The sequence below is a fragment of the Suricata suricatta genome, chromosome 9 (genome assembly GCF_006229205.1).
Source record: "Suricata suricatta isolate VVHF042 chromosome 9, meerkat_22Aug2017_6uvM2_HiC, whole genome shotgun sequence".
In the NCBI taxonomy this organism is placed as follows: Eukaryota; Metazoa; Chordata; class Mammalia; order Carnivora; family Herpestidae; genus Suricata; species Suricata suricatta.
This window is the reverse complement of record NC_043708.1, coordinates 87505330-87532540: the sequence shown is the minus strand read 5'-3', so window position 1 is coordinate 87532540 and position 27211 is coordinate 87505330. Positions and strand designations below refer to the sequence as shown.

Sequence of the window (27211 nt, the reverse complement as noted above, 5' to 3'; positions counted from 1 at the left end):
TCAGCCCTCGTGCTTACTAGAAAGACCAGTTTCAAAATAGTTTCCTAAGAAATGGAAGTGGAGTAGAGGTTGCTTGTTATCTTCCTGGTATTCATACTATGCCTCCCCCCTTGCTCCCAAATGTAGTTTGGATGGGAGTGACTCCATCCTCTGCATCGGCTAATCAGAACAATTCTATTCCTTCTACTAGAGCATTTGGCCAGGGTAGAAACATAACCCAGGCAAGGTTGATCAAGAGGTACCTAACATTCCATTGACCAGAGTAAGTGGCTCAGTGGCCCAGGCTGGTACAATCTGAATGGAGTCTATGATCTGAGTTCAATGACTGGAGAAGAGACAAACTTTCTCTCTCACTGAACATAAATGAGCAAGTATGCAGTCCTGGTTGCTACTGGCTGTCATCCTGTTTTTATGAGCTACGTCATTTTGATTGATGATTTTATAATGGAAGGTAGAGTAGAGATTATGGAAGAGAATTTGTCCTTGATTATAAAATTAAACTTATCGATCAAACTTTTCTTGAAAGCCAAAACATAGTTGGATTTTTCACTTATGTTTGCCAATAATTTCCATTATTCAAGTCACTATATTCAAGTCATTATTCAAGTCACTTGCACTGAAACATGCTAAGTGACATAATAGGTTATAGTGGGACTATATTTGCCCATTTATTTTGTCTGAACTCTTATGGTTCTTCATCTATGTTCATCTTTGACTTCTTCATCCTAAGGGTCATCCCTGAGCTGGCCATTCCCATCCTCCTCACTAGGTGATGCAAAGGTGTCTCAAGATTTCTATTCTGATTCTCATTAAATCTAATTTCTCTTATAAATGCTTTTTTGACTCTAGAATAGGCCAAGATTTACATGCTATTGTTTGTAAATGGCAATGAATTCAATTTTAAAAATTAACTTATACCTGCCCTGCCTTCTCCATCCTATTCTTCACAATAACAAAGTTTAAAATTTTTTTAATTGCAAAAGAAAAAATGTTTCCCTAAGTTCATAGAAGATTTCTTTTCTCAAATTAATATACCAGTTGTTTTGTGACCACTCTAGTAGCTTTAAACTAAATTATCCAGTTAATTGCTTCTACTTTCTCTTTAATTTCTATATAAAGATTGTTGTCTTCTTGGTCTATGGCTTTTAATTCAGTATATTCAATAAAAAATAAATTTAACCACAAGAGATTTTCAGTTTCTCTAGGCTCAATTATTTTCTCATTAACTTTGCTTTTATTTTCCCTCTCACCCTTTCCCAGCCATATTTATAATGTTTCTATGATGAAATATTTCAATCAAGACTTACTGATCCTTTATGAGTAGTTGAAAGGTAACTTAAGGCATTGAATATTAGCTTCCACCATGGGAATCATTGAAAAACTATTTTTGACATTGTGTGTCACCTGGTGATCACAAAAGCCCAGTGATGGAGAAATGATTATTAATGGTAGATAGGGGCTGCCTAGTTAAGAAAAGCTGAAGTTGAGCTGGTGCTCTAAGTGTTGGGCCCAGGAATCAGGGCTGCATCAACCTAGAGGAAGAGTTTTCTCAGAGGAGATGCCTTTTAAAAATGACAAAGGCCTCCACAAAGTAGGTTTAGAGGAAACATACCTCAACATACTACAGGCCATAAGTGAAAAACACAACTAATCATAAACTATTGTGAAAAACTGTAAGCTTTCCCTCTAAGATCAGGAATAAGATGAGGATGTCTACTCTCACCATGCTTATGAAACACGGTACTAGACATCTTAGCCACAGCAATCAGACAAGAAAAAGGAATAAAAGGTATCCAAATTGGTAGGAAGAAGTAAACTTTACTATTTGCAGATAACATGATACTTCATATCAAAAACTATAAAGATTCCACTAAAAATGACTAGAACTGATAAATTAATTCAGTAAAGTTACAGGACACAAAATCAATGTACTGAAATCCATTGCATTTCTATACACTCATAATGAAGGAACAGAAAGAGAAGTTAAGAAAGAAATCCCATTTAAAATTACACCAAAAATAATAAAGTATCTAGGAATAAATGTAACCAGGAGGTGAAAGACTTGCACTTTGAAAACTTTTAAACCATTAATGAAAGAAATTGAAGATGACACAAACAAATAAAACAATATTCCATGCTTATAGCATAAAAATGGACACATAGATCAATGGAACAGTATAAAAAGCCCAATACAAACCTATGATTATACAGTCAATTAATCTTTAACAAAAGAGGCAAAGATATGCAAAGACTCCCTTTTCAGCAAATGGTGCTGGGAAAACTGGACAACTATATACAAAAGAATGAAACTAGACCACTTTCTTATACCATACACAAAAATAAACTCAAAATGGATTAGAGATGTATATGTGAGATCTGAAACTATAAAAATCCTAGAAGAGGGACGCCTGGGTGACTCCATCGGTTAACGGTCCAACTTCGGCTCAGGTCATGATCTCGTGGTTCATGGGTTTGAGCCCTGCATCAGGTTCTGTGCTGACAGCTCAGAGCCTGGAGCCTGTTTTGGATTCTGTGCCTCTCTCTCTCTCTGCCCCTCCCCCACTCATGCTCTGTCTCAAAAATAAATAAACTATATTAAAAACTTTTAAAAAATGCTAGAAGAAAGCACAGGCAGTAATTTCTCTGACATCAGCCATGGCAATATTTTTCTAGATATGTCTCCTGAGGCAAGGGAAATAAATGCAAAAATAAACTATTGGGACTACATCAAAATAAAAATCCTCTGCACACTGAAGGAAACAATCAACAAAATTAAATGGGAACCTAGTGAATGAAAGATGATATTTGTAAATGATATATCCGCTAAACTGTTAGTATCCAAAACATATAAAGAACTTACACAACTCCACACCCAAAAAGTAAATAATCCTGATGGGTGGAAGACATGAACAGACATTTCTCCAAAGAAGACATACAGATGGCCAATAGACACATGAAAAGATGCTCAATATAACACATCATCAAGAAAATCCAAATCAAAACTCAATGAGATATTACCTCACACCTATAAGAATGGCTAAAATAAAAAACACATGAAACAGTAAGTGTGGTGAGGACAGGGAGAAAAAGAGATGCTGTGAACTGTTGGTGGGAATTAAAACTGGTGCAGCCGCTCTGGAAACGTATGGAGATTCCCCAATAAGTTAAAAATAGAACTACTCTGTGATCTAACAATCACGCCACTGGGTATTTTACCCAAAGAATACAAAAACACTAATTTGAAAGAATATATGCATCCCTCTGTTGATTGCAGCATTATTTACAATAGTCAAATTATGGAAGCAGCCCAGTGTCCATCAACTGATGAATGGATAAAGAAGAGGTGTATATATACACAGCAACATGGATGAAGCTAGAAAGTATAATGCTAAGTGAAATAAGCCGGTCAGAGAAAGACAAATACTGTATGAATTCACTCCTATCTGGAATTTAAGAAACAAACCAAACAAAAGGAAAGAGAGAGAGAGACAAACCAATAAACTGACTCTTAACTATAGAGAATAACCTGATGACGACCAGAGGCGAGGTGGATGGGGGATGGGTGAAATAGGTGAAGGAGGCTAAAGGTACCCGTATCATGATGAGTACTGAGTAATACATAGGGTTGTTGAATTACTGTATTGTATCCCTGAAACTAATATTACACTGTTAACTATACTGGAATTAAAATAACAAATTATCACAAAGGTACCAGGTGTGCTACCAGTTGCCATCTGTGATATTTACTGGATGATCATTCTCTGTTTTAAGAGAGGGTTACCTTTATGTATTTGAACAGATTTGCCAAAACCAGATACATGACTGTTTTACAAAGCAATATGGCATCAGTTATGGTGGAAGGCTGACGAGAGGAAAACAGCACTCCCAGCACCCCTCTTTTTGGTGGTGTTTTGTCTTCATACCAAAAGACATTAGTTGCAAAGACTCTTTTATTCCAAAATAAAGTGGATTTTGGTGTTTGCATCTTCCTCAAGACCTTGAAATATCAGAGAAAAGATCTCCAAAATTGTGAAATCTAATTCCTTTTTTTTTTTTTCCTGAGAAAGGGAAATAGATCTCTTCATTGAAGGATGGTGAGGATATGTAAGAAACACCAAATTAAAATGGCATCTAAAATCAAATTTAAGATCCAGAACAAAAGCAAAAATTCCTGGTCCTTTGTGTTTTACTACTCTCCATAATGCTTGCTGTCTGAAAAGAGAAAAAACGTGGCACAAAGTTCTGGGTTTGGTAAAATAAATTGTGTCTAGACTATGATGAGTACTCGAAGAATGGAAGGCATTAGTGGGAGAGGTACATTGATATTCTTCATGGTAGGACACGTATGCAGGGGTGACCACAGCAGCTGGGCAGAGACTAGCATGAAAGAAAGGGAAAGAAATAAGAACTTGAGTAGAGAAAACCAGACTGACGGGTATAGAGGCAAAGGATGTAGGAACAAATTAACCAGTAAGCACAGATAGTCCTTAGCTATGCTAAGACAAACAACAGCAAGAGGAATTTGGCTACAAGAAATAGATGACTAATTTTTGCCCAGCATTGAGCCAGAGTCTCTGGAAAATCCAAAGGCAGTAGGGGACACTGTGACTACCCTCCAGACAAGAGTAAATGGCCCTGTGCTTGCAGAGCTCTGGCAGGCTCTGGGCTGTTGCAAAGTCGCACATGCTAGGAAATCACTGTATCTGCTGTGTTATGAAATAGAATGCATCTCCACCAATCAGAGACATAAAGTGAGCCTGTTTGATCACATCACTGCAAATGCCAAGATGCAATGACTTAGGAATTAAAATTCTTCAAATGAAATGTGGGAGGCTACCAGAGATTACTACATGACAACCCAGTTCATATCAGAAAGTTAATTATATTTACCAAGGAGAATTATAACCTCTATTCTTAATTTTTCTTAAGTATTTAAAGCTGTAGTAACATAAGATTATAAGGCATTTAGTATATATATGATATGAAGACATATTCCATGGTAATGATCAAAATGAAGTCTGTCTATTATAGCTTTCTTATCACAATTAAGACGTTTTGGGGTGGCCTGGGTGGCTCAGTCAGGTAATTGTCAGACTCTTGGTTTTGGCTTCAAGTCATGATCTCGAGATTCATGTGTTTGAGCCCCACATTGGGCTCTGTGCTGGCAGTCTAGAGCCTGCTTGGGATTCTCTCTCCCTCTCTAACTGCCCTCCCTATTTCTCTCTCTCTCTCTCTCTCTCTCTCTCTCTCTCAATCTCTCAAAAAACAATTTTTTAAAGGTATTTTGTAAAACCATTTTAATTGACCCATAACCTTGGAGGAATCATGAATAGACTCAAATAACAGGAAGTTCAAGGTTGTTGTTTAGTCAATAAGAATGCATCTTATCTCTGGATGTTTTTCTGTTTGTTATTAAGCTCATCTAGGATAACAATAAATCAAAAGAAGGGAAGGGCAATAAGACTGGAGTGCAGAACGGGAACCCATCAAGAACTGCAGGTGAATGGAGAAATGACTGATGGTCAACAGAAATGAGAAGAGGTCCAACAGGCCACCGAGAACCTAAGCTATGCTGAGATCCTTGTGTCCCTTTGTAGTCTCAACCTTGAAGGCTCCACTCTGCACCAAATCAAATGTGTCAAAGTGCATCCAAATATTGATGTTGGGGTGCCTGGGTGGCTCTGTCAGTTGAGAATCTGACTCTCGATTCTGGCTCCTGTCATGACCTTGCAGTTTGTGGGTTTAAGCCCCACATCATTGCCCTGAGCTGAGCCTGCTTGGGATTCTCTCTCTCCTCTCTCTCTCTGCCCCTCCCCTCTGTGTATGCGCATGTGCTTTCAATCTTTCTCTCTCAAAATAAATAAATAAACTTAAAAAAATTTAAGTTGCATCCAGATGTAATCATAAATATGATTTTGGACTGTGAACAGTTGAAAACTTCCTATAACTGCTGAATTATCACCAGGTAGTTTATTCAGTATCAGCTATAATTTCCAGGCAATTTTCTTGCACCTCTGGGAACTCCTGTGAGAATATAACCTACAAACTTTTCAAATCCCATGGACTTGACACATTCAACAATTAACGAGGGTTGAAATAATGTCATGATCTGAAGATATTTAAATAACTATTTCAATTTTATCATTTAAAAATTTTAGAGCCAATACATTTCCTTGCCAGGCTTAAGTTTTAGGGGACCCCCTCCCCCAACCAAATTTCAGAGCTCAATGTGTTAGATCCTTAGTGCCTAAAAGTGAAAATGGCCAGGGAGGGTCGGTTCTGTCATTGTGCCAAGAAGACTCAAACTGTTTCCATCTTTTCTATCAGAGCCCCCGCCCCCCCCCCGCAGGATGCCCCACCAGGAACTTTACACGATGAAAGCTTGCCAACGACTGCTCCATCTAAAATAGTCTGAGCCTCTGCTTCCTGCTATTCTTGCACCACAGAAAGCAAAACAGGAAGGGCAGTTCTAAAATGCTACCTGACCCGTGTTTCAATAGGTCTCCCTCTCAAGCTCAACTTTACCATAAAACCTTTTTCTTCTGTCAGAGTTTATTTGATAGTGCGGCATGATTATCTGAAGTCCTTTTTTATTATATCTTATTTGGCAGTCACCACAGTGAATAGATAACATTTCTACCCCTTAATAATCAATACAGAAGAAAATGAGAGAGTAGCAGGGGTAAACAACGGATCTTGTTAAATGTTTCATACCTCTCTTTGTTTGGCTTAATGTTGATGTCACCGATGATATGGATATCTGCAAATTTTATCCTAAATTTGCTCAGAAGGGAAGCTATTCTGAAAATATAAGAGAAAAATAGTTTAACTGTTTTCGATCAAAGACGTTTGTGTGTAAGATATCACAAGCAGTCATGTCTTATTTCAGCCTCACTTTGAGACAAAGGCTGTGGTCAGTGTTTGATTTTCAATGCAGTGTGGTAAATGTGGACCAAGCAAAGGCCAAGAGAAATTCATGCAGGTGCAAACCCTGGAAAAAGAAAATCCAACTCTGCATTCTTGTTCTAAGTACGACAACACAGAGCTGTACATGTTTCCTCATCATTTGGAAAAAAGAGGGACAAGTTTTAATATTTCTGGTTATTATCTTGCTGATTCTTATAGAGTTACTGACCATGTACCGATGAACCAACAATTATATCATGTATATTGTAGGTTCTTTCCCAGGCAACTGAAATTTTTTAAATATAATTTCAAAGTTACAGAAAAATTGTAAGGACAGCATAAAAAAATCCCAGATCCACCAGCTATTTATCTCTTGCCCTATTTTATTTAACACTTTCCCCCCCTTATATATAGCTACCTCTGTCTACAAGCTTCATTCCTTATTTCTTGCCTTCTACCCACCCACCCACCTGCCCATCGGCCATTTAGAGTAAACTGCAGCTCTCAGGTCCCTTTCCCTCTAAGTACATGGATGGGTATTTCCTAAGAATGAGGACATTCTCTTATACAAACTGAGTACAATTTTTGAAAGCAGGACATTTAACACTGATGCCAAACTATCATCTAATCCACCGACCAGTTTTAAATTTCATTACTTGTCCCAATAAGTTAGTGGAGGCTTTAAGAAATAAAAATTATTATACAGAAATTATTGTAGCTATCATGTTACTTTCCATTTTAATATGACTCTCTTTAAGAGGAATTAAGTCTATGTCTATATCTATCTCTATATCTATATAATATCCTCCCAGAATGGAGGAAAAAACATGAAAAATTACTGAATAAAAGCCCGTCACTATTTTGTGATTTCTGTAGGGGCTCAGGACATAGTCCTACCATAAGGGACCAAGGGCTGCTCAAGGTCACTCTGCAGATTTCCACCAGAGACCTTTGGATGCACCACATTCTCAATATGCTTGCTGCCTCCTCAGCCACATGGCCGCTCCCTATGACAAATTAATGACTGTGAACTTACATGGTGGGCACTTATTTGTTTTTTAATGAAAAGAGCTTTCATAATGGAGGAGGGCACTTGTGGGGAAGAGCACTGGGTGTTATATGGAAGCCAATTTGACAATAAACTATTAAAAAAATTGCCAAACTGTTTTCCAAAAATTGAAAAAATTAAAAAAATAAAGAGTTTTCAACAATTATTCATTTACACTCTTTCAAACAACAGGCAAGAAATGGGGGACCCAGATATGTGCAGTGACCGTGACAAAGTCTTGCAGCTTTCTGCTGGCAGGGCTGGGACAAGGATTGGGTTCAGTCCTTTAGTTCTATTTTAAGTGTACTGTGCTACATGACCACCACAAATCAACAGGTCTGACCCACCCCCAAAGAAACTACTGAACACAAATTCCTTCGGACTTTTCGTTTCTTGGATACGTTTATTAGTCAAACCAAAACAAACATTATACAAGATAATGATACTCTCGCTCAAGACTTGAGATGAGACTTGTGTGTCAGATTCCCTTTTGAAAGCACATGGGGGCTCTCAGCATAAATCCACTGTGCTGGTAAAGTCTGTGAGCCCAAGCCTAAACTTGCAATAAAGCCCTTTGCTTTTGCATGGGGAAAAAAAAAAAAGAAAGCATTTGTAGCGGGGGATCAAGGGACATGAAGACAGTGACTATAAAATGTATGCAATTTATTGACCAGAAAACCAAGCAGACAGGAGGCCTATCACAGTGGCTTTACCTTTAAATCTGTTGCGCCTCAAAAGCACTTAAAGTTCTTAAAATTAAAGCATTAAAACAAAAAAACACCCCTAGTGTTCTAACACAAGAGTGATGAGTTACTTACGCAATTTTTTCTTCTTCAATGCGGTTGATCTTCCCTCCAACATAGATCCTTAATTTACAGTCTTTCCATTTTTTTCTGAGAGTCAAGATATAGGGGATAAGGAGTGTTAACCCTGAAGAAAGAGTAAATTATGACAGAAAGTATGAGCATATCTCACTGAAAGGAAATGAATACCCTTACATATTTATTCATTCCCACATTTGTTCCTCCTAAATAATTTAAAGCCTCTGGAAAACACAGAAATATTATTCTTAAACTGATACCGTTTTTATATACCTTCCCATGCAGTTTGTTAAATTTATCAACACAGTAATTCTGCTCCCTACTGTATATTCTGCAACTGTTTTTACCTCCATCATCAAACAGCCACCACACATCAATTGTGCCTTTTCCTTGCTTCTTTTTGAATTGGGTGCTGGCTTCCACCAGTTTCTGGTTGAACTCTCCCACATGCATCGACTGGATTGCGCCCATGCTGCTGTCTGTCATGAAAGAAAAAGTAGTACACCTATTGGTCTTTGGAAGAAAGAAACAAAATAACTTGCCGATAAATCTGTTGAGGAAAAGAGAGAAAGGGTCATGAATATGTAAGTGTTTGTGATACTTCCGGGTAAATGGCCAGCTATGAAAAGGGGAGCTAAAGGTGAAGTCCTACAGTAATTTAGATCATCTTCAGTAGTTCAAAAAAGATGGTTTTGGTTTTATGATTACAGTTTTCATTATAAAGCAGTGGATTATTTTCAAGTTCTCAGTAATCTCCAGGGTGGAATTCATTAGACGGGGAACAATGCTAAGTTATCTGATACAATAGCCAAAAGATCCCCATTTTTCAAGATTTCGGATAGAACACAACCATATTTTCAAATTTACTTGAAAGTAGAAAATGTGGTGATTGGTTCTCTGGAGATAAGCAATAGAATCAGAAGTATTTCTTCATCAGAGCATTCAGTGAGTACAGTTGGTATAAATTCCAGGAACGTCTGCATTATGACGGTGACTAGGGACCAAATGCATCTTAACTCTGACGCTTTGGACCTAATGTCGGCCTGACTTGCTCCTCTGTTTTCAAGGAGACTTGTGAAGCTAAGGAAAAAGCCATGGAGCTCTCTGAATCTTTATGAATGAGATGAAAAGGCCAGGGAACACAGAAAGACAAAATTCCTTTACTGGAATTATAGATAAGGGTGTGCCTAAAATACTTAAAATTTTTTTGATGCACTTTCCACTCTCCCAAGGATATATTGAAAGTCTACTAGGAAGGAGGCCAGTGTTTGAGCAGGAACCTCACTCCTGTTTGCCAGGAGAGGTTTTCATTGCTACACTGTATATATTATTTCTCATTTCTACCTCTTTTAAAGTTGTGACTTTATTGCTCTCTTTCAAAGAGATGATGTCAGCCAAGTGCTTAGAGTAAGGCTGACAGCCACTTCCGAGCCTCCTCTCTGATCTGAGAGGTTCTGAAGATGCTTTGTTCTGTCTTTCACACTTCCAGGTTTGGGGCCTGTCAGTTCTGAGGCCATTATCTTACATTGCTTCTATCTCCCTAGGACTGCGGAGGAAGAAAGTAAATATCTTTACAAAATGGACCAAACTCTGCCCCCACTTACATGCAAATCAAAGCATCATACAATAGTGCCTGGAGGTAGGGTTTGTCCTGATCTAGAACTCAAAAGAGTTGTCAACCAGCAAGAGTCCAGAGCAGTGAAGGGGCCTACTTATAAGCTGCGTTTGAAATTTTAGGTGTTGGAAATAAAACATAATATTGTTTTGCTTTTCTGAGCAATGAGACATGTTGACTTTCAGAGGAGTACCTCTTTGCCAAAAGATTTGTGATGCAGAAACAGGCTGCCAGAATAAATAATAAGCCGCTTCTCATAAATAAGAACATTGATGCTTCCCTCCTCTCCCATCAGCTGAAGAATAGTATTGGGCTATGACTTTTGAATTTTCCATTGCTTTTCCAGACGGTAACTAACATTGAAAAACTGAATGGTAGAGCAGCTTCAATGAATAGTTAACACATCTCATGAATAAACCAAATAATTGAAAAGGAAAGAAGATAGCATCTGGATGGTTAGATTCAAACACAATATTTTCCTAGACAATGTCATGTGAAGGTGCACAACATATAGTAGGCTTTGCTATAGCCCATGGAATATTACAGAAACCTAAGGGTACTTCTAGTCTTTGAAGGGGGGCAATGTTTACGTTTCATGTTATTCTATGTAAATATATGAAAATATTGTGTTATGGGTAAAATTCTGTCCTTAGGCTATAGTAGGAAAACAAGCAAACAGGACCAAACTTTTTCCAGGGTATTAGGAGGCCTCATTGAAGGACCTCTTTGAAAGAGTTCAAAATAACCCACAAGCCTGCTAAGTCACAATGTGGATGTTGCTATTTGATTTGAAAAGCCTCCCAGATAAATGATTTTTTTCTGGGCCTCATACCAAGCTATTTCAGTTAAGTATACGATTATTTGTGTACGTTAACATTTTAACTTTCTACCAGCAGAGGCCGCTGTGGACCTCATTAAACTCAAACCCACAGTGTTTCTGGAAAGAAAGCAATTTTCTATTTTTAAACAAGTCATAGAGTTGGATCACCTGTTTATAAATTTTACAAAAAGCTCTCATTCTGTGGTCTTCCATTCCTGGGGTGCATACCGGACATTCAGAGGTGAGTGTACTTCTCAGCTGAAATCTACAGGTAATTGGTATATTAAGGAAGTTCCTAGCCCAGAATTCTGGTTTGTGATAAAGATAGTTGCTTTTTTGAAATTAGGGTTCTAGCTGGATCCCTCATTTACCTGTACTTGTCATCCTTCAGTCTCCTTAAATGTCTGCAAGGTGTGCGTACGTGTGCGCGCGCCTGTGTGTACGGATAAACCCATTTGCGTATTGGTTCTTAAGTTTCTCTCCTCCTTTTCATTTTAACTAAGAAACATCTATTGTATGGCACTCAAATCTGCTTCAGCACGTTAGGACTCCCAAACCAAATATTATTATTTTAAAATTAAGGTTTTACAGTTGGATGGTACAAAGGGCTTAATGTTATTGATAAAGCACAACAGCGTCTACTTTTTATATGCACTATCGTCTCAAAAGAAATGCCTTTCAATTCTTAGCTACACTCAATGCCCCCAACACCTTAGATGCTGACTTCTGACCCCTATAGATACTTAAGCAGTGGCTCATTTCATAATCTTTCATGTAAATTTTAAAAGTACTTACCTTTCTTAGGCGTTGGCTTAGTAATGTTCAACTTGCTAGCTTTTTTAAACAAGCCTCGGATGCCTCCACTTCCTTCTTCACACTCGTTATCTTTGATAGTGGCTTCCAAAGCCAGCCTCTCCTGCTCTAATTTCTCTAATTCATCTAATGAGAGAAGACAAAAATCACTTACTTCACTCAGTGACAAAGTTTCTAGGAGCAATATTATAGCTCTTTTTAGCTTATTTTAATATAAAAATAGTGTATATGCCATAAAGTTAACATCATATGATTTTCCAAATGATTATTAAAATGTAATATATATCAGTAAATTATATTCAGAGAGTAATAACTAGCTTGGAAAAATAGCTCTATGTGTTGTTATAATGCGTGAAGTCACTACGTTTTTATTTGTAAAGGCAAGGGAGGTTATTTAATGACATCTTTATTCACTTCTGGCAAAACCAAAAAGCCTGATCCACTGTACATAAGATATTGTACACTGTACACCACTGATTTACTGACCTAAACTACTGCGTCAGGTATTTTACAAGTAGAGGTGACAAAATTACCAAACTGTGCTGGTATATAGCAGGCACACGACAATGCCTCCTGAATTGCAATGTAAAACTAGACGGCAAGAGTTAAGGGAAGGTAACCAAACCCTATAAAGGCTTATATGGGCTCTGAATAGAAACTACAGTGAAAAATATCCACTAACAAGTCTTTCTGATAGGTAAAACACTTTCCGGAGTGAGTGACCAAATGAAAGAAAGAACCGCTGAAGTTTCGATGTGCCTGAGTTCAAATTGCTAAGAAGGGTCTCACAACACTCAAGTCCGGAACAGGAGTCAAGCTGTGCAGCTTCATGTCCAGGGCTTTGACCGGCTATCCAAGCTTTGATGTTGCATCTGACTGCCTTTTACCTTTTTTGGATTCTGATTGGGATGAAAAATTCCTAGCTCCCGTGTAATGCCCTGCCTCCCTCTTTGACCTCAACTTACATCAGGTCAGGGTAAGTACAACTTTAATAGCAGTCCTGGGACACAGTGCTTAAAGAATGATCAACATTCTTGCTTACAGTGGTCAAGGTGGCCTCTTGTCAGATCCGCTCATCTTCTAGCTTGCTGAGAACAGAGCCTTAGAAAATGAGCAACGTTCCGAGGAACAGAGTAGAAAACCTAGATTCGGTGTTACAAAACACTGGTAGGGCTTCTGTAAATGTCAACCCTTGGAGCCTGTTGCCTTATCTATCTGGGAAGCGAAGCTATACAAACTCTAGATTTATCAATTATGTACTAACTAAATCTGTCAGGATGGTCACATCCCTAGACGGTGCTGTTATTCAGCTACACAGAATTGTCTGGCCTCTTTCCAGGTCTTAGCAATTAATCTTTTGCCAGTGGCATGAGATTTAAGGTCAAATCACCCATGTGATTTCCCCAAAGCTTAAAAGGTTCTCAAGATCAGCAGCTATAGAAAATCTGAGAAATTAGACTGATGGTATTAAAGCTCAGACAGGAGTTGCTTACCCCTGACTTTGGAAAGGTGAACACAGGCCACATTGCACTGGAGGTCATGACCGATTACAGCTGTGCTGCTGGCTTTATGTGACATTAAGCAAGTCATTGACTTTTCCTATGCCTCTGATTTCCTATCTGTGAAATGGAAAATTGTAACCCTTCCCCTTTCCCACTCTTGCAGCTTTGTGAAAAGAATAAACAATGGTTTCTGCATGGTGCTTTGTTGCTCCTTAAAGACCAAAGCAATGAGCATGCTCTATAGGCAGTGTATTTAATGCAACTTCTGGAAATGGGCTTAGTCATGCAAAGCAAATTGAGTATTTTGAGAAGCCTGGGAGTTATTTTAGCAGTTACCATTTATTGCACAGTCTTTGGGTGCCAGGGATTGTGCTTCACATTATTCCTTCCCAAATGCCTCTTGAGATAGTTGGTGCTATTATTATCCTCGTTTTGTAAATGAAGAGACTGAGGCTCAGGAAAGTTAAGTGATTTGTCTCATGTCACCCAGAAAATAACAGGGTTCCAATTCAAAGAGGTCTGCTGGACTCCAGAAATGCATGCTTCCCTCTATGACGACCTCTTGTTTTTTGCTCATTACTATTATTTCAGACGTGTTCCTTTAACCTCCAACTCTTCATCGTCAGGCGGACCCAAACACTCTCAGGCACGTGGTGTGATGACAGGCTAACTGCCCTACGCTATCCCTCAAATGTACCATTTAAAGGGAGGACCCTGCAGATGCAGCTATAGCTGACAGGCTGCCCCAGACCAGCGGCAATGGCAGCCATCACTGCCCTGGGTCATGGCCCCCTGGCTATTGTCTGCCATTTAAGGTGCTGTAGGGGTCAGCTGCAGGGTCACCTACCCTTTGTAGTCACCCAGAAGGTGCATATTTGTGAGCATCTTTGGGGGCAACTACCCGGGCCATGCTGGGGAACGGTTTCTTTTGCTTTACTTTTTTGGCAGGCTCCAGCACACCCAGCGATTAGATGCTAGCTGCCACGTTCTTTGTCCTCTAGTTTGGACAAAGGAGGAAAGAAGATAAATCCTCCTTTGTAAGAGTCAGCTGGCTGAGTGAACTGGGAGCCGCTCCAACTATTTGCTCAAAGGTATGTACACAGCCCATCCTGGACGGAGCAAACTGCAAAATCCCAGGCCCCAGAGACAAAATCAGACTTTGCTTGAATGCATCAGATTCAGCAGTCCTCTCGAAGACAACAGAGGCCGACAGAGTCTGTTCTGAGGGCTAAAATCTGCTTGCTTGGCCATCTTGGATTTTCAGATGCACGTAGTGGTCGGCTCACTTGCATGAGTGACAGTGACTTTGCAAACTCTTATTAGAGTTAATTCTTAATTATTCACTTTGTAGGTGATCTAAGGCCGCCTCCTGTGTGGGCCATCCCTTTCTAATTTCAGTGCTAAGCAGAAGTGACAGTTTGCTTATCTGTTCTGAATTATCTATCTGGTGTACAGCTTGCCTCTGTTTGCATGCGAGTCGAAAGTTGACTTTGTCAAAACATTTTAACAAGAATACTGGCCAGCTGACTTGTGGAAGGGAACCATTGTACCATTGGCCACAAGGGAGTGAGCCAAGGGACGATGAATGGAGAGATATAAACGGATTTCCACGAGCACGACAATAAAAATTACTCCTTCCCTCACAACTGCTTCCGTCGTGTTCAGGATTCACAAAGCCCTTTCCACATTGTCTTTTATTTGATCCCAACACCAGTACGGGGATGTAGGCAGAGCTACTGGCATTCTCCCCATTTTACTGGGAGGGAAACTTGCACACAGTTCAAGTTCAAGGTTGCACACGGGTGATGTGAGCCCCCTGCTTCCAATTCTAGCTCCCTTGTTACCATCCTTCCTCAGCAACAGGCCCTGACCGCCAATAGCTGCCTGTTAAAGAAATTCACAGTCTGCGTTTTTTTAGAGAAGCCATCCCTAAATCTCTCAATTAAAGAAATTTTTATGATGCTCTATATTTCCATGATACTCTGCTTCAAACTTTATTCCAGTAGCCATAACTGTGTGACCTGGAATAGAGTTTTAAGATGCACTTGTTTTTTATGCCCTGGAGACTGCAAATTCCTGGAGGGTAGCTTATTTCATACTTCATCACCTCCATTTATTGAGGGTTTATTTTGTGCCAGGTACAATGCCAACCACAATATCCTTTAATATAAAACAATACATCTGTGAGCTAGGTGCTGTAATTATTTCCATCTGAAAATGTGAAAAGTGGGACACCGAGAAGATGAGTCATTTGACTGAGGTTACACAGCCAGAAACTGTCAAGCTGGGATCTGAACCTGAGCCCAACTGGTTTCAAAGTCTATGCTTAGACTTCCTCTACTGCCTCTCACATTCTTAGTGTGCCCAATCCTCCCTGCCAGTGCCTACCACCATGGTTTACACTCAAGAATAGTTCGCTTGAATAAAAGAACAAGTCAGTGCTATTCAACACAGTTCAATACAGCTGAAAGTGTCTCTAAATTTTTTTTACAGTTTTCCATATAACACCTAAAAAAATCTAGATCGCTTCACAAATTTGCATGTCATCCTTGCGCTGGGGCCATTCTAGTCTTCTCTGTATTGTTCCAATTTTAGTGTATGTGTTGCCGAAGCAAGCACTCTAATTTTTTTTGTTTTATTTATTTTTGAGACACAGCGTGAGCAGGGGAGGGTGAGAGAGAGAGGGAGGGAGGGAGGGAGGGAGGGAGACACAGAAACTGAAGACAGGCTCCAGGCTCTGTGCTAGCTGCCAGCACAGAGCCCGACATGGGGCTCAAACCCACGAAACATGAGATCATGACCTGAACCAAAGTCAGACACTTAACTAACTGAGCCACCCAAGCACCGCTGAAAGCATCTCTATGATGGAAGGAAAACAAGTGAATAGTGGTCAGAGATGAGCAGGTGTAAAGAACTGTTTGTGTGTGGAGGGGGCTATAAAAGACAATGTTGAAAAGAAGTGGGGTTAATGCCATATACAGAGTCACAGAAAGAGGGCCTAATAGGGGCTGTTGGCACAAACCAGGCTGGAATGTCACAGATGGTAGGGCAGGCGGGACGGATCAGAAGAATGAGAGGCAAGGAAAAGGATTTTTCCTTGGAAAGGAAGTTTCCCTGGAAACAGGATTTGAATCTCCATAATAGATAATTCTATAGTCTATTACAATTTATAAAACCATAATGTGCAGGCCCGCGTGGGCAAGAGAAAGATTAAGAGTCTGCCTTTCTAATGTTCTAATGATGTTCTAATGATGGAAGAAAAACTTAGGCCTTTCTGTTCTCTCACTTGAGTGGGTTTCTAACCAATTCCTCAGACATAGTCCCAAACAATTCTCATGGAGAGAACAAAGAGTGACCCTCTGTTCCATGTCTTCATGCAAATGTCAAAACCCCTTGAACAGTAGTTACCCATTTTCAAGTTCTTTATGAACTGATTGTATGATAACCAACCGGACAGACTGTAGTTTGAAATCCAGTTGTCAGATTCCCTCAAATGTTCTATCCCCAGTCTTTTTTTTTTATAAAAATGTTTTCAGAAATAGGCATGAGTCTACACATTATGATTCACTTTGAATCTCAAGGATGGAGAACAGTCAATTATCTGACAGCAGAAAAGGGGGCAGGGAAACCCACTAAGGAATCGCATCACCTCCCACTTTACAGCATCTTTCTCTTTATTAATTATTAAACTACGATTCTTTCCTTGGTCAATCAACTCAAAGCCGTAAATGCTCACATGAATCAACGTGACTTACCCGAGATGAGGTCTCATTGAATTGAAGGCAGGAAGCAATCCTGCAGTGGTAGTCTTCCAATCAAGTAATTATTTACTACCCTGCCATCTGTCTTTATTTTGCTTAGCTACTCCATCAGACACAGCAGAATCCCCATGCTCTGAGATGGTCATAAATCGTGTAGTACTTACATGGAGCACTTGACCGCAATATATTGTGAATCACGTTTCATCATTTTATTCCTACCAGTACAATTTGGACTCTTTGTTGTAGTTGGCAAACTTGCTAAATACCCCTGGGAAGTAGACAGTATGAAATATTGCATTTTTTTGTGTTGTCAGGCAGTAAATTAATTTATTAAGAGAAGCTATCAGCTATCAGTATTGGATGAGTTGCTGCAGTGTACACGTTGGAATGCTATGAGCATCGATCTTATTTATATAAAAAAGTTATTCTCCTCACATAAGCCTGTGACACTGTATAGAAATAATTGTCATTAGCTGGTAAATTACCTATAAAGCTGATTTCTATTCACTGCTTTATTAACTACAGTATATGGGCACTCTGAATTGCTAATATTTCCTTTAAATTATAATCTGTGATGACACTGTGGTGCCTGTGTTGGAAAAGCTATGATGATAATCATTAACATAGTGTAATGCAATACTTAAGATTTATCAGGCTCTTATTAAGCCCTATATTACAGTATAATATAATGAAACGCAAGCTTATTTCTTCCAATTCAAAATCTAATATGAGGGTGGTGTCATAAATTACATAAACTTCAAAACAATGCATGGAAATGTGGCATAAAGTTAATTTCTATCATTAGGCTGTTGTTTTTCTGCATGTTCTTCATGTATTTGTATAACACTTTTTTGTTTACCCTAGATAATTGGTACTTATAATTATTTTATTAGCATCCAACTGTATTTTTCCCTTCTTGACTAAGAAACAAATATTTCAAACATCAAAGTTGATATAATTGGATACATCCCTTGGGAAATTAAAAGGGGATGTAGTTCACTGCCAGGATTTTTTCAGAAATACTACAAAATTTGCTTGCTGTATTGCCTTACAGGACTGAATTGATGGTGCATTTTGGTGGATGCGGCAGGAAGGGATGGGAGTGATATTTTCCAGCTACATCATGTCTTTCAGCTTGAGGTGATCAACATAACATACAAAGCAGATGTGTAATCTTAGGCATTGTCCTCTCTAGATCTCCTTCTTAAAAGGTAGACTGGCAGTTTCAAACAGATACAGGTTTGAATCTTACCTCTATCAATTGACAGCCTGGTGAATCTTAAGTAAACCTCAATTTATTAGCTGTTTGGGGGCAGGGGCAAAGATAGTACTTTCTTCATAGGGTAGTGAGGATGACAAATGTTATAATACATGTGAACATGAAGCATAACATGCTAAAGATGGTTAGGGGCACCTGGCTGACTCAGTAGAGCATGCAACTCTTGATCTCAGGGTTGTGAGTTCAATCTCTATGTTGGGCATGGAGCCTACTTTTAAAAATGTTGGCTCTTATTGCTGCTAATGTATTAAATTCTACTAGAAAAAAATATATAAATTAATTATGAACACTAAGAATTAGTATATCCTTCTGCAGTAAAAGATCCATAAAAGAGAATAGGGGCATAAAAAAGGAAGCCCGAAGGCATCAAAGATCTCTCTGCTACAGTTTTGCATAGGACAGAGTCTCAGTTGTATCTTTTAAAGCTCTTCATACATAATCATAGAGTATATATATCACATAGAGGTTATCTATACTATATAAATGCTTATCTTCAACTTCTTTTTCTTTCTCCTATCCCTTCTAATACACCAGAATGGCTGCATCAGAAGTTCACCTAATCCTCTTACATTGCCTTCTGTTATGAGGAAGACAGTCATACATGGCCAAATAGAATCTGAACCATCCGGCCCTGGCACTCTCAAATCCTTTGCAGCTTTTCTTTCCTGCTGAATCAACCCAACAAAATCCTGATCCTTCTCTACCTGGAGACCAAATGTCATGAGAGAAAAATGGGACTAGAGAGCTTGCTCCACCTTCAAAGAGAATTGAAACCATGGTACACAATCTTTCTCAATTTATCACTCTACCCTTACAAATCTACATACCTAATAATCATTCCTCAACCCTGTTTACTCTAATTTTAGAAGATGAAGGTTTTTTTTGTTTTGTTTCAGACCAATTCTTCCATCCATGGCCTTCCCTTGATTCATCCTATTCCTCCAGAATCTTACTCCATGGGTCATCCCTTTTTTTCACTTCCCATTATCTTGAGCCCATTTCCTCAGTCTGAAAATAAGACCCTCTCTTCCATCGTAAGGTTGATGGGTCTTCCTCTGGTAAGTCTCAATCTCATTCCTCTCCTTCTCGAAGTGGTGGGCCACATCCATATTCTCTGCTCTGTCATCTCAGATTCTCTTCTCAACCCATTCCAACCCAGATCCTGCCAACACCACTCTACAGATATTATTTTCACTCGGATTATCTGTACTGCGACAATTGCATTTCATTCATAATCTCACTGGTATTTCCAGCTGTATTTGACAATGTTGAGGATTCTTATTTTGAGCACCCTGTTCCCATGGCCTGACACCACAGAATCCTGGTGCCTTTATCTTCCTGAGTGCTCCTTTCCTGCTTCTTCTTCAGGAGCTTTTTCCCTGTACCTCAAGGCTCTTGACTACACACACTATTTGGATATTTTTCAGTGTCACTGTTTCAAGTTCTACCTGAACTATGATGTCTCCCACATCAATCCCCTCAGGTTGCCACAACATATACCACAGACTAGTGTTTAAACAATAGACATTTACTTTCTCATAGTTCTGGAGACTAGAAGTCCAAGCTAAAGGTTTTGGCAGGGTGGTTTCATTCTGAGACCTCACTTCCTGAATTATAGATGACTGTCTTCTTCCTTTTCTCTGTGTTTGTCTGTGTCCTAATCTCTTTTCATAAGGACACCAGCCACATTGGATTAAGGCCCAACCTAGTGATCTTATTTTATCTGACTTATCTCCTATCTCTAAATGCAGTCACATCCTGAGAAATCAATTCACCACGGAACTCTGGGGGAACATAATTTGGCCCATAACATCTCCTAAATCTGCATCTCAAGCTCACACTTCTCCTTTAAAACCAGGACTATCTAACTGCCTATTGGGCATTTCTGGTAGAATTTCCCACAGGAGTGTGTTTAAAACTGAACCAGGATATTGACTTCATTAAATCCACTCTTCCTTTTGTGTTTCCCATTTCCAGAGGCAGTACCACCATGCATGCAGTCAGCCACAGGGCCACTCTTCACTCCTCCCTTTTTCACAGCCAACCAACCCCCAAATATTGCTCTCTGTGTCTTCAAAGTACTCCTGTCCTTTCCTCTCCATCCCTAGCTCCAGTTCAGGCTGTTTCCTTCTCTGCCTTTGATTATTACAAAAATCTTTTTGTTTCTGTTTCCATTCTAGCCCCTGTAACCGAAAGAATATGAGATGTAAATCCAATTTGACCACATTATTCCATCACTTAAATCTCTTCAATGGTTCTGCACTTTCTGCAGAATATTTTCACACTTTTTAATATGAAAAATGAGGCTTTTAAAATCAGGATCTTATATCAGCAGCCTCAAATTTCACTATTATCTGCTTCATACTTCCTACTTCAGTAACCTGAATCCACTTTGGGTAGCCCATATACCCCATTCTTCCAGAATCCTGTGTATTCACACCTGTAATTGATGCTCTCCTCTTTGCCAGGAATGCTGTTTCCCAAACTCACTTCTCTCTCACCCAATGTTGCCTAGTTAACTCTACTCGTCCACTAGATCTCAAATCTAAGAAAGACCTCTTGGACTAAGATGCCCCTATCTCTTCCCCATTATATTCTACTAATATACTTATTAGCACACTAATTAGTTTTGGTCTACCCAGCACATCCTTTACACCATGCCTGGTACACAAGAGACACTCACAAAGTATCTCTTTGTTTAAGTGTTGGTCATCAGTGGACTCTATTTTGAAGTTCTTCTGAAGAGATAAGTCATGAATTAGTGCCCTGTCCTAATATTTCAATGACTATGTAGATGTGCCCTTTATTTCATTCATAAGTTTAAACATAAGTTATAACATAAACAAGTTTAAACATAAGAGGGTATGTTTAACATCTTAAGCTTACACAAGTGTACTGGGGACCTGGGGACCTCAGGCAGTTGAGCGTCCACCTTCACCTCAGATCATGATCTCGTGGTTTGTGCGTTCAAGCCCTGCATCAGGCTCTGTGCTTGACAGCTCAGGGCCTGGAGCCTGTTTTGGATTCTGTGTCTCCCTCTCTCTCTCTCTGTCCTTCCCTCGGTCACACTCTGTCTCTCTCAAAAATAAATAAACATTAAAAAAAATACCAACGTATACCAAATCTTCTAAAGGGAAAAAACAGAGTTACTAATCTGAATTAGTGTTTCTGCCTCGGACTTAGATTAGTGGTTCACAGCATGATACATTCAGGCTAATTTCCATGTTGGCTGCAAACCAGATCATAGGCTCTTAAAAACAAAATACATGGTTTTTTAAGGAAAGAATTAATCTCTATTTTCTCAAACATCTTGCAGAAATTAATTCCACACTTTCTTTTACCAAAGGTGTTTATTTTCAGTGATGCTGGCTTTGTGGTTTTGGGATAAGAAGAATAATTTATGACTGCCCTGGATTATTCTATACTTCTGCTTAGCAGGACAAAGGCCATTTGTGTTAGCAATGGCAAAAACACTGGGGAAGTGTATACACCTAAAGTCAGCACAAGAACGTAAGCTCCATCATTAGGGGGTTTTGTCTGTATTTGTGCACTGCTCTACCCTCTGCACCTAGAAAAATTCCAGGCATGCCGTAGGTGCTCAATAAATATTTGTGGCTTGAATAAAGAAAGTACATACCTTGCACTTGAAGAACCTGAGAGATGTCAAACCCTTGGCTGATTCTGACTATGACCACACCAATCTCAAAATCAAACGCATCGCTGAAAGTGGAAGCAAAGTGGTTAGTGATTTAAATGACTCTTTTAATCCTGAGGTTTTGCACTAATAATAGGAGAGTCTAAGATTCTCAATTCTAAGTTTTTAACATAACTAAACTATGAAAATTCACTTTAGAATACAGACAAGAGCTGATTCATTTTCTGTTAGTTTGTTTTTCTCCCTTTATGCCTTTTATAAATGTATTCTGGATAAAGGTAACCAATCCATTTACTCTGGAACCAATTATTCAAATAATACTGTCACCTAGAATTTTGATTAAGAGCTTGTTACATGCTTTAAAAATAATTGTTTCTTTTCTAATGTAAACAAAACTGAAATATTTAGAACAGAGTTTCCAGGCTTCAAAAACCCTTTGAAATTATCAGCCAAATCCCTACTAATGGAGAAAGAATCCTACAACATTTCTGACATCACGTGCCCAGTTAAAAATATCTCCAGTTCCTCTGAGGAACTTTCACCATTGACTTTGGGGAGACTGTTTGAAGCCATGCTTTTACATGACAACCCAATGCGGTTGGCTGTTGTGACTTCTCTACACTCAATCCAGTAGAATTATATTATCTAGAAGGAAAAGAAAGGCTCTTTCTTTTATCTTTGTTCTTGTAGAATATTTTTCTTTCTACTCCTAAAAATGGACCAACCCAATTAGTACTTTGAGTTCATTAAAAATTTTCTCCTTGGGGATTCCTTTGTTCAGTCTCAAATGGATGTGAAACCTAAGACCCTTTCCGTTTATGGTCACCCTCTACCAGAAATCATGCAGTTTGTGATTGTCTTCCCATAGCAAGCAGATTTCTAATAGCCAAAGTGAACCTGAATTTTCAAAAAGTGATATGAATAAATTCATTGTAATATCAGTATCCATCCAAAATTCAATCTGTAAATGATCTTCACTTAGCAACATAGACCTGCAAAAGTTGCCACAAAATAAATTCCTGATAAATCTGGTTTCTAATTGTCCTTCATTGTAAAAAGGAGACAATGTGTTCCACAAAAAATATTTAAGTTATTTGCTAGGCAGAATAATTTTAGACACCCCTCCCTAAGGCCCCCAAGACATTCCATTCTAATCCCTGGAACCTGTGAATATGTTACATTTCATGGCAAAAGGGACTTTGTGGATATGATTAGCTTAAAGACTTTGAGATGAGAAGATTAACCTGGATTATCTGCAAGGGTCCAGTGTAATCACCAGGGTCCTTAAAGTGCATTTAAGAAGCAGAAGAGGAGGTCAAGGCAATGTGGTACAACCCATGAAGAGCTTTGAAGATGGAGGAAGAGGGCCATGAGCAGTGGACTGCTCTACAACCTAGAAAGGGCAAGGTGAGGGATTCTCTTCTAGAGCTTCCAGAAGGGAAGACAACCTAGCCTACACCTCAATTTTAGCCCAAAGAAAGTGTCAGACTTCTAGCTTACACATCTGTAGGCTATTAAATTTGTGTTATTTTAAGCCACTAAGTTTGAGGTGGTTTTTTTATGGCAGCCAATGAAAATTAATACAGATTTGTATTAAAATTAAGCCATACCTAAGAATATTATAAACATTTAAAATCTTTTATCCAAAGAAAAATGATAAAGCTCTGTATTATTGTAATAATGCCCCCCATGTTAACAATACTACTATGGCTTACTCTAACTCACAAAACCAAACAAAATAGTTAGAAAGGGAAATATAATACAATATGGCTGTCTGTCTTCCCTTCTATATTGGCCTCACTGCTGTGGTAGTAAGGTCATTTAACTTTACTAAGTCAGCTAAGTTTTATACTAGTACAAATTTGAGCCACCTTAACACCGAACTTTACTACCAAGAAGGCCAATTATTAACTTGATATAAAATCCAGAAGCCTCCTTGGCCTAATATTACTGGGTTTGATTATTTTGGTTCCTTTGGATTTCTAGAATGCTTGGGATGGTAGGTACATTGGAAGGTGACCCCAGATAATTTCATATCAATTAATAGACACTTAATGACTGATGGTTTACATATGTCTTCTATTTGCTTCAACACTTTTCTTCCCAAAGATGAAGATTAAATTTCTTTCCTCTCCATCTCCCTTTTTCCCCCAGTGGTAAAGATGAAATTTTACTTTAGAATCTGGATAACAGAAAGCAGATCTAATCTATTTCCAAGAATGGTCAGCAACTGTGTTTCTAAATATATCAAAATGCTGGTTGGTGAACATGGTAAAACTCTACCCTGATCACCTGCTTTAGCCTTAACCTACTGAACTTAGGGTAACACCAGGGGCTATGTGGCAGCATGTGGCATCCAGGCTTTATGCCTCTGGAAAACACAGTTCAGGAGAATGCATTTAATACACAAGTTCCCCATGTTAGGAGGACTGTTAAGTGAATTTGGTCAGTAAATGCATAAACATTTCAGAAGATAAAAATTATTTTCTTATGCTTCTTTTCAATACACTACAACTAGAATGCCTTTATAATGTTCCTTAAATCTCCCCCAAATAATGATAAATACAATGCTCATTCTAGCAGGGGCCAGGACATAGCCTGGTATAAGAAGCACTGTGTATATATGTGCTTGTTTTGAAGAGCTGAGGATTTTGTTCCTTTGTATTACAGACTTTTAAAGTTCAGCCAGACTTCTCAAGGCATATTCTTTACCCTGTTGCATGGAATCAGAGCAAAGTCAGACTCCAGACAGGATGTCTTCCATTTTCAAAGCTGTTGACAAAAGATGGCTGGTAGCATAGCTAACATTGCCATCCTTGAGACAAATCTGGCTAAACATTTTCAAGACTGGAAGAAAGGCTTAGGTTTCTAGCATGGTTACTAAGCATACTCTGAGCCTTTCCGTATGTGTAGAATTCATTTCACTTATGCAGAAGAAGGAACCACGCCAGGTAATCCTTCCGCTATATGTGTACTATTGAAGACAGCATAGCTTTGTGGTCATGAGCTTAAACTTTGAATTTGAATAGTCCTGGGCCGAAATTCCAGCTGTGTCACAACTGTCATTTTCTGCATGTTCCTTAATTTTTAATGTCTGCATCTCTACTTATAAAATGGGAACAGTATCAGCACTTACTTGAAATTCTTGTGGGAATTAAATGGGATAATTTGTGTTAAGGACATTAGCCTGGTGCCTACTTAGTCTTTTAAAGACTATCATTATTACCTTTGTCCCAAGACTTTTCCAATGTGTAGATATTGGATGTCAGGTCTCATTTAAAACTCACTTTTTGTCCTTAAACCAACCCAGAGACACTGATACATGAAAGTCTCATGTCAGCAAAGAGGGATCTGAGGCTCAGCGGTAGCAAACTCCTTATCCAGCGCTCAGAGGAGACAACGGCTGAACTGGACACACCAGCCAATCCAGGATTCCAGGTGTTTTGAAGGAACACTTCCTTCCTTACCTAGATGTCCTTTGCTGTTAATCTTATGAATACGTTTTAAGGCTGCAACTCTTAATAATTACCTTTTCCTTTGACACCAAGTTTCCTCCACCCTGCTTCCTCTGACCCTATTATTGGCAGTGTTTCTTTCACTTTGGTAAAGAATTCAGAATACCAGGGGAACGTCTTCTTCTCTGGCAATTTAATCTGGTACAACAGCACCTGTTATGTACTGCCCTGGTTAGTGGTTTGTAAACAAGAACACGTCCTGAAAGCCATCACTTACTGTATGATTCCCACATAGTTCTCAATCTCTGTCAAGGGAGCTTTCCTCCAGTTTTTTTTATATCCGATCACCAGAGTGTTGGGTTTCATTCTTCCTAAGCCCGAGGCCTAAACAGAGGAGATAAACACATGGGCAAGCCTTTCCATGCCAGGAAACTACCACCGCAAATGAAAAATAATGTCCAAAAGAGCACTGAAGTAATGTTCTGAAGATTCTGAAGATTAGATTACATTTTAGTGCATGTCCTTCATGCCCGTACCCAAGCATAAAATAGAAAGATTAGTTCTAAATCATCTCAGCCATAAATGGATTTTAGATGACAGAAATGTAGCTTTTCTAAATTAGCAGTCATTTGCATTTCTTCTGACATACTCATTAAAATGGTTCAATAATTTAAAATCAAGTGAGGGTCGGCTTAACTGTTGGCATGCGTGTTGTAACTTAGTGGTTCAAAGCTCATTTCCACCTGTTTTATCCATAATGTCATTAGCAATAAAATCCATGTTTGGAAAATTCTTAGGTAAAAGATCACTGAAACTTGTACTTGTATTACTTATTGAAGAGTAACGGAGCTATGTCTCCAGGACCTAATCCTCTTACATGACAGTATCATTAATAGCCATCTTCCATATCAGGTTTCACTCCCCCCCTTTAGATGACAGGATATGGCTTCCAGTTAATTAAACTTAATTTGGCAATATTATTGAGCACCTATTAATTGCAAAGTGTTATGTCAGGTGCTGTGGAAGAGCAGTGAAGCATATTCTTTGCTTTAAGGAGCTTGGAATAAGGTGAAGGAGGCAAGGTACACACAAGTAATTTTAATTCAAGTGCACACGCAGTAGGAACTCCTATGGAAGCCTAAAGGAAGAAAACTTGAATTCTAGCTGCATCTTCACGGATGGCTTCAAAGGAAAGGGACATTCATTCCAGATCTTGCAGGTCAGTTACAGGTTGACAAGCATGGAAAAGAGAGCAGTGGGAGGGAAGGAAGAACAGTCTGGGTCACAGGAAGAGTGAAATCAATGACCAGAGTGGAACACGTTAAAGGCGACAATGGTGAGTAGGAGGAGACAGGCATTGATGGAGGGTTTCTGAAATAGGCTTTGCCTCCACATCTGTTGTGTTTCTCCTAGAAATGTCCAGCTGACAGGACAACACCTTAGAGCCAACGCTTGATGCTCAGCAGATACATGGAAAGATGGAGGTTGTCTTTTCTGGGACTAGAGTTTGGGAATATGGTCACTTGTACCATAAAT

At 39.0% G+C, this 27211-nt stretch overlaps 1 protein-coding gene and 1 non-coding gene across 3 annotated transcripts in view; both read right to left on the bottom strand.

Moving 5' to 3' along the window:
* Positions 1-27211, bottom strand: part of SLC12A1 (solute carrier family 12 member 1) — a 99054-nt gene that overhangs the window by 6237 nt on the left and 65606 nt on the right. For both annotated transcript variants that reach the window (XM_029950992.1, XM_029950991.1), the window contains exons 18-23: positions 25953-26059; positions 22203-22285; positions 12006-12149; positions 9123-9254; positions 8773-8884; positions 6715-6801 (exon numbers count right to left, since the gene is read on the bottom strand). In XM_029950992.1, the coding sequence (XP_029806852.1) occupies positions 6715-6801; positions 8773-8884; positions 9123-9254; positions 12006-12149; positions 22203-22285; positions 25953-26059 (665 nt within the window). The remainder of the gene's footprint in view (positions 1-6714; positions 6802-8772; positions 8885-9122; positions 9255-12005; positions 12150-22202; positions 22286-25952; positions 26060-27211) is intronic.
* On the bottom strand, positions 16038-16144 carry LOC115303098. The gene has a single exon (XR_003913814.1). It is a non-coding gene; the product is annotated as a U6 spliceosomal RNA (small nuclear RNA).